At 29.7% G+C, this 11405-nt stretch overlaps 1 protein-coding gene across 1 annotated transcript; it reads left to right on the forward strand.

Moving 5' to 3' along the window:
• Positions 1-10724: 10724 nt before the first annotated feature.
• LOC139874540 (uncharacterized) lies at positions 10725-11171 on the forward strand. Its single transcript, XM_071861961.1, has one exon. It carries the CDS (start codon positions 10725-10727, stop codon positions 11169-11171), a length of 447 nt encoding a protein of 148 aa, XP_071718062.1.
• Positions 11172-11405: the final 234 nt, after the last annotated feature.

Consider the following 11405-nt stretch of genomic DNA (forward strand, 5'->3'; position numbering starts at 1 on the left):
TTCTGCTGTTCAAATTCCCAACAAGCAACTAGTCGATTCACTTGTGGATTAATATAATTAGGCTGCTAATGGAGTGTTATACTGGGTCGTAAGTTATTTATTTATTTCTAGTTGGGCCGTAATACTGGGTCAAGAACCCACATAAATTTTTGCTGGTCGTTTTTGCTGCTCAACTAGTTTTCTTGATTCTGTTTCTAGTTACTATTATTAATATGAAGGATAAAGAGGTAATGCTAGTATGATGATTATGGTGATATACATGAAATCATGAACGTGAAGCTAGATTGATGATGATCGTGAAAATGGTTAAGGAAGATGATGAATAAGTGTTTAGATGATGGAAGGAATACGCAAAGTTGATGACGGGAAGATGGTATAATTATAATGATATACGGGTATGGTAATGAATTGATGAGGGAGAATAGTTCTGAGTTTTGATTTAATGAAGAAGAAGAAGAAACAGATTCGGTTAAATAAAATTTAGTTACGAATTAAAAATAGAAAATTGCGATAGATCAGATGGTTTGGAGTGTGTGTTTTAAGCGAGAGGTCTTGGGTTCGAGCCCGGGGGATGACAGTTTTTATTTTAAGAACTTATAAGGTAGTACTTTATTTTATTATTATTAATATTCTTATTATTATTATTATTGTTATTGTTATTATTATTAATTATTGTTGTTTTATGATTATTATCATTAATAAGTATTAGCAGCAAGTATTATAAGTATTATTATTTTTATCATTAATATCATTATTATTAATAAAATAAGTATTATTAGTATTAATATTATCATTATTAGTAAAATTATTATTATAGTTACTATAGTTATTATTATTACTACTATTATTATTATCATTTTATTTATTAAAACTATCATTTTTATTATTGTTATCATTTTTATTATTATTATCAGTAGTAGAAAAATTATCATCTTTATCAAAATTATTATTATTATCATTATTATTATTATTATTATTATTATTATTATTATTATTATTATTATTATTATTATTATTATTATTATTATTATTATTATTTTTATTTTTATTATAAAATGAAACAAATTTTATTTTATCATATAACTATTAATTATATAAAAACTATATTTTTATATATTCTTTTAAAGTAAGATATATAAAATGAATATATATTAAGTTATTAAAGGAACACATAAATCATAAATAATATGTATATCAGTAATAATAATATATAAATTTGTTCGATTCCCAGTATATGTGTTAATATATATATACATGATATAGGTTCGTGAATCCGAGGTCAACCCTGCATTGTTCAGTTGTTCAATGCCGTCATATGTATTTTTACTATAACATACAGTATAGTGAGTTTCATTACTCCCTTTTTAAATGCTTTTGGAATATATATTTTTGGGACTGAGAATACATGTGCTGTTTTATAAATGCTTTACGAAATAGACACAAGTAATCGAAACTACATTCTATGGTTGAATGATCGAAGCCGAATATGCCCCTTTTTGCTTGGTAACCTAAGAATTAGTAAACCAGTCTACTAATTGATGCGAATCCTAAAGATAGATCTATTGGGCCCAACAAACCCCATCCATTGTAGCGGATGCTTTAGTACTTCGATGTTTTTATATCATGTTCGATGGATGTTTCAGAATGATGGGGATATTCTTATATGCATCTTGTTAACGTCGGTTACCAGGTGTTCAATCCATATGAATGATTTTTGTCTCTATGCATGGGACGTATATTTATGAGAAATGAAAATGAAAATCTTGTGGTCTATTAAAATGATGGAAATGATTATTTATGTTAAACTAATGAACTCACCAACCTTTTGGTTGACACTTTAAAGCATGTTTATTCTCAGGTATGAAAGAAATCTTCCGCTGTGCATTTGCTCATTTTAGAGATATTACTTGGAGTCATTCATGACATATTTCAAAAGACGCAGCATTCGAGTCGTTGAGTTCATCAAGAATATTATTAAGTCAATTATAGTTGGATATATTATGAAATGGTATGCATGCCGTCAACTTTCAATGTAATGAAAGTTTGTCTTTTAAAAACGAATGCAATGTTTGTAAAATGTATCATATAGAGGTCAAGTACCTCGCGATGTAACCAATTGTAATGTACTCGTCCAGATGGATTGGGACGGGTCCTTTCAGTTGGTATCAGAGCTGGTTTAAGCTGTGTCGTCGGCTTAATCGTAGAGGGGGTTCTCACAGTGTTACCTGTGACGAAGCATTGGCTCTTACTCCTCGCGGTCCGAATATGGTTGGTTTTACCGAGAGGCAGGATCGTAAAATCAGTGTCTGAGTTACACTCAGTGGTCACCAAGCGGTTAGCTGGGAAGGCACTGGTGGGACGGTGGTTGTCCCCACTGTATTTCAGTTGGTATCAGAGCGGTGGTCTTAGCGAACCAGGTCTTGCATTAGTGTGTCTAACTGATAGTTGGTTAGATGAATTAGTGGGTCTGGACTTCGACCGTGTCTGCATGTCAAAAGTTTTGCTTATCATTTCGTGTTGAAAATTACTTGCTTATCATCCTTAAAGTCTAGACACGTCTTACTGCCTCTATTGCATAGACAGTGTATAGATAAATTCATATCTTAGCATATATGTTATTGTTACCTTTGCCTAACAGCTTCCGTAGATTCCTCGTAACTTATGGGATTTTAGTATTATATATGTATATGTAAATTATGTGTTGCAGGGTACTAATCTACATCCTATAATCTATTTCTTATCGAAAATCCTTCATCTGATCGTACGAGATGAATCCCTCAACCAGTTTGAGTCCCTCAGATTTCGATAGTTATTCTGATAGTTATTCCGACAGCTATTCCGACATGGATACTCACCTAAGCTCCGAAAGCGGTGTCACCAGAATGAATCAATCAATCAACCATCCCCAATTCATCTAATGGGTTCGTAATCAACTTAATCAATGGAGACGAGAAGAGGGCGATCCTTTCCATCAACCAAATTCACCTCTTGGCGATGAACCTGAAGCACTAACCGGCGAACCTATCCGAAACACCATTTTCACCCTCATTTCCAGAGTATCTCATCACAATTATATTCTATCCACAATTCAAGATCTTATTCATCCGCTCGTCTGAACCGACAACCATCCCGGTGTAATAGAAGAAGTCAACGAGCTTCGCGCCCGAGTTGTAGCCTTGGAAATTATTGTGCAAAACTTACCAGCTTCAACAACATCACCGGCACCAACAGTACCACCAACAACCCAAGTTTCACTATCACATGCCTCAACATCGCAATCTATACCTAGAGCATAATCTTCGTTCTACATCTTGTTCTACATCGGTTATCTTCATTCTTCATGGCGATTACGTAATCTCTAATTTTTTAGAGATTATGTATTCTAGTTCTAACGGTAAATCAAATGAGATTAATATTTTATTAACTCTTTAAATCCATGATTACATCTGAAGAAAATATATATGTTTTCATAAAGATTGTAATTAAAAATTCTTTTGTATAAATTGTTAATGGTGAAAATATTTTAACAGGTAGGTAATACCCGAGGAATATTTAGATTTCACATTAATAAGTTACACTGTACATTCTTCAAATCTGATTCAACATTCATTTACTATCCTACTTACATCTACAAAGATACGAATCCGTTCACCGCAGAATAACCATTTTCATTCAATTTCATATTTGGATTTTGACCTATAAGAATCCAACAAGTGGCATAATGAAGAAAACATTGGACAAAATAAAAATTGTTAGAAACAAACAAATTAATTATGAGAAATTTTGTTAAGAATCCACGCTAACTATTCCTAGCTAACTGTTCCTAACTAACTCTTAATTCCGTATTACATTTTATTTATCGTAATTTAATTATCACAATTTAAATTCTCGCAATTTTATTTATTGTCCTTTAATTTCTGTTATTTATTTTACGCACTTTAAATCGGGACACGTATACAAGGTTTTAACATATCATATCGACGTCATCTATATATATTATTTGGAATAACCATAGACACTCTATATGCAGTAATGATCGAGTTCTCTATACAAGGTTGAGGTTGATTCTATAATAATATATATACTTTGAGTTGTGATCGAGTCTGAGACATGTACACGGGTCACGATACGTATTAATTAATTCGAATATTATAAACTATATATGAATTATTGAATTAGTAACTGTGGACTACCAACATTGGACAATTAAAATGAATTAAAATATTGATTATAACATATGAAACTAAACAATTCTTCAAGTTTGCCACTTGATTTCATCTTAAACCTCATTTATATCTTGACGATTACTATCTGCATTCAAACCCTTCATGATTCTTGAAAACACCTCAATCGAGAGGATGAACCAACCTCACTTCACCTACGGAAGAAAAGATTGATACATATAGTTATGCACCTAAAAACACTCGGAACCTGAGTAAACGTTTAAACCGTATCTGTGCTAGCTCTTTTGGCATTGTTATTACCGAAAATAACATTGCAATTCCTTTTCAAAGTAGCGAATTTTGTCACAGCTCCAGCAAGTCAACTTCGACTTTTCGTTCGAAACAACCTTATTATAATCTTGATATATACGTTGTCTTTTCGCTTTCGTTACCAGGGAACCGTTTATATTCCATCACATTAATAGTAAACTTACCAACAACTTCATTACTCATTGACTTAAGTCTCTCTGAAAAACCATTGAATTTGTTCATTGAAACCCTATCATGTACTCATCTACATCTTGTAACGATATTGCTATACTAGTTACTGGGAATTAGCAACCAGTATTTTGAAATCTCGCAGCATGTCTGCAGCAACAGTTATAAGCATACATATAATCTTTATCTCTTAAAAGTATAATCTTCCATTCTGAAATTCTGAAAAAACACCCAGTCTTCAAATCAATACTCCGAACTTTGAAAAAGATGAAAGAAGCCGTGGATAAATCTCAAGGACTAAACTGCCTTCAAAGAATCTAAATGATTCAGTATCTGCTGAAGTCATTAACGAATACCTTGCTCCTAACTCTAAACCCTTGCAGACAATATTCTTCATCATCCCCTGATATTAAAAATTCTAAGATATCATCATAACTTTCATTATAAATATCCTCCAAATTTCCGAGGATATTTATATAATTATTCTTATCTGAAATCATTCATCTCTTGCATTATCTGTATTAAATCATAAAAGAAACTATTTTAGTTTCTAAATTCTGAAACCTTCGAGTTTAAAATATGAATCTTTTTGAAGTAGTGTTGGAAGCTGATGCATAAGTTAGTATAATATAATGACACTTGATCAACGTGATTATATTACAGTAAGTCATGCTGAGTTTCTAATGGAACGTGATGATTCACAGACCTTAACGTCATCATGTGCCATGTTACATGACTCTTACATTTTATCTAATCTATAAACACATCAAGAACATATTTTCTTGATAGTTCTATCTTTTCTCTTGAATTTTGGTAATTTAACCAATCATATCGTGCTATTACAACTTCTCTCTTAGAACGTTAGCTATGTTCATTTCGAATTTCATACCTACGAATTCTGGATCATTATACGCTTAATTTAAAGTCGGGAAGAGGAAACAAGAGTATGAAGCTCCGATATATAGGGAAAAATACAAATCCCAACAACAACACCGAAATCACAAACCGTGTATATCGGTGCGTATTGCAATATAAAGACACGGGAGGATTATAAATATAATAATCCCTAGAGTATAGTAGAAATAAACAGATTCTTCCAGTGGGAGTTGGAAAAGAAGAACGATCATTGCGATAGTCAGAATAAGAACAAGGATTAGAACCGGATTAAGCATTATTATAATCTTTTGGATATATGAACTGAGAAAGAAGGTATAGAAGTGGTGAAAACTAATGGAAAGGAAAAGGTAAATTTATAATTAAAATATCCGACAGAGCAATCAAGACAGATTACTGCATTTAATTAGAGAGGATCATAATTTCCTTAATTTTCGAAGAATCAAATCTAATTACAAAGATTTTATCGAAATCCCTTAAACTCTGGAAGTCAATCCTATCTACATCAAAAGATATGACAAATCTTCATTTACTCATTTCACTCTTGTGTGATAGCTTCATTCGTACTCTTCGAATAATCGAATTATATCATCCTTATTACTCAATGGTAATAAAACTCTTTTCATCAGCTCACATGAGTCATGAAAACATACTTATTGTCAGCCATAACCATATCAATCAAATTTAGGGACGAAATTTCTTTAACGGGTAGGTACTGTGACAACCCGAAATTTTTCCGACCAAAATTTTTAACTTAATCTTTATATGTTTTCGACACGATAAGCAAAGTCTGTAAAGTTGAGTCTCAAAATTTTGGAACTGTTTATATAAATTCAGTTAACCTTTGACTATTCCCGACGATTCATGAAAAGTTGTGTGTAAATAAATAAGTAAATAAGTATATATATGTAAATATAAATATAAGTGTATATATTAAGTTGAATTAATATAATACCATTTAATCATTCGAATTAAATATGTAGAGTAATATACAAAATAATTAAGATGTTATCAAAATAAATATATATAATATATATATGAATTCTATACATGATTAATATAATATGTATGTTGTAATATATATATATATATATATATATATATATATATATAAAATATTAAATATTCAAATATGTTATTTTATAAAATAAGTATTACATAAGTAATGAAATGTAAAGTTAATATATTATTTGAAATTACAAGTTAGAATATAAATAATATATCAATATTATTATTATTACTTTCATTATTATTACTAATGTTAATATTGATATTAATATCTGTATTATTAATATATTGATATAAAAAGTTGTTATATGAAACTTGTTACACTATTATTATCAGTATTATTATGATTATTATTGTCATTAATGTTAATTAACAATATTATCATATTATTAGTATTCTCCTTAACAATATTATTATTATTATAATTATCATTATTTATTAGTATTAAGTGATATTATTACTATTATTATTATTTCTATTATTATATTTAGTATCATTTCAATCAGTAATAATATTATTATTATTTTCTATTAATATAATTATCAGTATTTTTTTTATTCCCAATAATACAAATAACATTATTACTATTAATATATGTAATTATATTTACTAATTATTAATATTAATATTAAATATAAATAAAATTATATACATAATCACTTTCTATTGTGCATCACAATCGTACAGTACTAATTTCTTGTTTTTGTCTCTAATTTTTTACTAGTACTAACCCATTCCAGTACGCATCAATGGAAATCAATCACAGATGAGGCCAAAATTCTGTTAGCAATCCCCGTCAGCTTTATATTTTTTTATTATTTTTCTGTACCTGATGATTCTTCCTGTCTACGATCAATTGTATAAAACAAGCGAGTAATTCCAACTGATAAGAATTCATTAGGCCTTACATTATCAACTAAACTCACAAACACCTTTTACAACTTTTAATTTAATCAACTTTATCAAGAAGAATTTAGAAAAAAAACCCCGCTTAACCTCTGTTCTTGATATTTTTAGCCAAACCATCGATCATCAATCTTTTATCCTCTTCTTTCTCTTTAATTCTTCGTAGTAAACAAACATTAAGCATCACCACCATAGCTCCACCATATGTACTGCAGTTCTGATCATCATTGAATCCCACGCCACATTTGATCATCATCTTCATTAATCATCACCGAAACCCTTATGTTGTTTCGTTCATGTTTTCTTCACTTAACCGACCCACACAATCACACCTACATCATCGATATGTATGTATGTATATATATATATATATATATATATATATATATATATATATATATATATATATATATATATATATATAACCATCACATACATATATTTATGCATCGATATACTTACATTTTCCTCACCTTGATTACATTTCACCACCACTTGCTGCTATACCTGTTTATGTACTATCACCTACTCGACAAGAAAACCCACATAAAATCACGACGAGCTGCTCAAACTAACTTCTGTTTCACCACCCAATCTACACCAATTTTCTTGGTTGCTAGTCTTTCCTGTCTCCTGTTTTGTTTCCTATCTTAACCTTAAATCTACAACACCCTTACCCGTCACACCTTGCTACGAACTGCTGCTGCTGTATACCTGCTTCTACTACTACAACTTCTATTATTATTATTATTTTTTTGCTATAAATGAAGATAGATGATTATATTTAAAAGAAAGTGTGACTTTATATATAAAGGTGAATGTTAATGTGATTTAATGGTGACATGATAATGATGATGTCTATTCCCAAAGTGAATATGGAAGATGAGGTGTTGATGATGAATAAAAGATAAGGAGACGCGTAATTCTTTCTGCTGTTCAAATTCCCAACAAGCAACTAGTCGATTCACTTGTGGATTAATATAATTGGGCTGCTAATGGAGTGTTATACTGGGCCGTAAGTTATTTATTTATTTCTAGTTGGGCCGTAATACTGGGTCAAGAACCCACATAAATTGTTGTTGGTCGTTTTTGCTGCTCAACTAGTTTTCTTGATTCTGTTTCTAGTTACTATTATTAATATGAAGGATAAAGAGGTAATGCGAGTATGATGATTATGATGATATACATGAAATCATGAACGTGAAGCTAGATTGATGATGATCGTGAAAATGGTTAAGGAAGACGATGAATAAGTGTTTAGATGATGGAAGGAATACGCGAAGTTGATGACGGGAAGATGATATAATTATAATGATATACGGGTATGGTAATGAATTGATGAGGGAGAATAGTTCTGAGTTTTGATTTAATGAAGAAGAAGAAGGAACAGATTCGGTTAAATAAAATTTAGTTACGAATTAAAAACAGAAAAGTGAGATAGATCAGATGGTTTTTAGTGTGTGTTTTAAGCGAGAGGTCTTGGGTTCGAGCCCGGGGGATGACGGTTTTTATTTTAAGAACTTATAAGGTAGTACTTTATTTTATTATTATTAATATTCTTATTACTATTATTATTATTATTAATATTATTAATTATTTTTGTTTTATGATTATTATCATTAATAAGTATTAGCAGCAAGTATTATAAGTATTATTATTTTTATCATTAATATCATTATTATTAATAAAATAAGTATTATTAGTATTAATATCATTAATATTATCATTATTAGTAAAATTATTATTATAGTTACTATAGTTAATATTATTACTACTATTATTATTATCATTTTATTTATTAAAACTATCATTTTTATTATTTTTATCAATTTTATTATTATTATCAGTAGTAGAAAAATTATCATCTTTATCAAAATTATTATTATTATTATTATTATTATTATTATTATTATTATTATTATTATTATTATTATTATTATTATTATTATTATTATAAAATGAAACAACTTTTATTTTATCATATAACTATTAATTATATACAACTATATTTTTATATATTCTTTTAAAGTAAGATATATAAAATGAATACATATTTAAGTTATTAAAGGAACACATAAATCATAAATAACATATATATCACTAATAATAATATATAAATTTGTTCAATTCCCAGTATATGTGTTAATATATATATACATGATATAGGTTCGTGAATCCGAGGCCAACCCTGCATTGTTCAGTTGTTCAATGCCGTCATATGTATTTTTACTACAAAATACAGTATAGTGAGTTTCATTACTCCCTTTTAAATGCTTTTGCAATATATATTTTTGGGACTGAGAATACATGCGCTGTTTTATAAATGCTTTATGAAATAGACACAAGTAATTAAAACTACATTCTATGGTTGAATGATCGAAGCCGAATATGCCCCTTTTTGCTTGGTAACCTAAGAATTAGTAAACCAGTCTACTAATTGACGCGAATCCTAAAGATAGATCTATTGGGCCCAACAAACCCCATCCATTATAGTGGATGCTTTAGTACTTCGATGTTTTTATATCATGTCCGATGGATGTTCCGAAATGATGGGGATATTCTTATATGCATCTTGTTAATGTCGGTTACCAGATGTTCAATCCATATGAATGATTTTTGTCTCTATGCATGAGACGTATATTTATGAGAAATGAAAATGAAAATCTTGTGGTCTATTAAAATGATGGAAATGATTATTTATGTTAAACTAATGAACTCACTAACCTTTTGGTTGACACTTTAAATCATGTTTATTCTCAGGTATGAAAGAAATCTTTCGCTGTGCATTTGCTCATTTTAGAGATATTACTTGGAGTCATTCATGACGTATTTCAAAAGACGCAACATTCGAGTCGTTGAGTTCATCAAGAATATTATTAAGTCAATTATAGTTGGATATATTATGAAATGGCATGCATGCCATCAACTTTCAATGTAATGAAAGTTTGTCTTTTAAAAACAAATGCAATGTTTGTAAAATGTATCATATAGAGGTCAAGTACCTCGCGATGTAACCAATTGTAATGTACTCGTCCAGATGGATTGGGACGGGTCCTTTCATATCGTGTACTAACTTTTCTTGTTTTTCTTGTAGAAGAGACAATCTTGTGTTCTTGCCTTGGTCATAATTCCGTTGAGAATTGTGATATCCTGGTTCATACACAACTATTCTTTAGGGTTTATTGTTCTTTATTTTTCTTGTGTGTTTTTGTTGCTTGGCTGATTATTTACTTAATTGTTTAACTATTTGAATCTATGGGGGACACTGGGGCTGGTGGTACTTTAACCATGATCAACAAGCTTGATTTTGGGGATCCTTTATATTTGCATCCAAGTGATACTACAACTGGAACACCTATAATTTCTATCAAACTTAAAGGTACTGAAAACTACAATATTTGGAGCAGGTCAATGCTTCTTGCATTAGGAACCAAAAATAAACTTGGTTTTATAAATGGATCTTGTGTTAAAAGTACAACAGACAATGCTCTTGCAAGTCAATGGGATAGGTGCAACACTGTAGTATTATCTTGGATGCTTGACACTTTATCTGAAGAATTGTATAATGGTCAAATCTTTAGTACTAATGCTTTAACTGTTTGGAATGATTTAAAGGAAACATATGATAAGATTGATGGTTCTGTAATCTTTAATCTACATCAAAAGATAAACAGTATAAAGCAAAATGATTCCTCTATCTGATTATTATCACAATCTTAATAGTCTTTGAAAACAATATGATTCAATGGTGTCCTCACCACCCTGCACATGTGGGGCTAATGCTTGCAATTGTGATGCTTCAACATCTGTTGTTCAAAATAATAACAGACTTAAACTAATGCAATTCTTAATGGGCTTAAATGATGTTTATATGACTGTTAGAAGTAATATCTTATTAAGAGATCCTCTTCCTGATGTTAAAACTGCTTATGCTGT

This window comes from Rutidosis leptorrhynchoides, chromosome 11 (assembly GCF_046630445.1).
Source record: "Rutidosis leptorrhynchoides isolate AG116_Rl617_1_P2 chromosome 11, CSIRO_AGI_Rlap_v1, whole genome shotgun sequence".
NCBI classification, from domain to species: Eukaryota; Viridiplantae; Streptophyta; class Magnoliopsida; order Asterales; family Asteraceae; genus Rutidosis; species Rutidosis leptorrhynchoides.

Coding starts and splice junctions, on each gene's coding strand:
- LOC139874540 (XM_071861961.1), top strand. CDS start 10,725: ATGGGGGACACTGGGGCTGGTGGTACTTTAACCATGATCAACAAGCTT.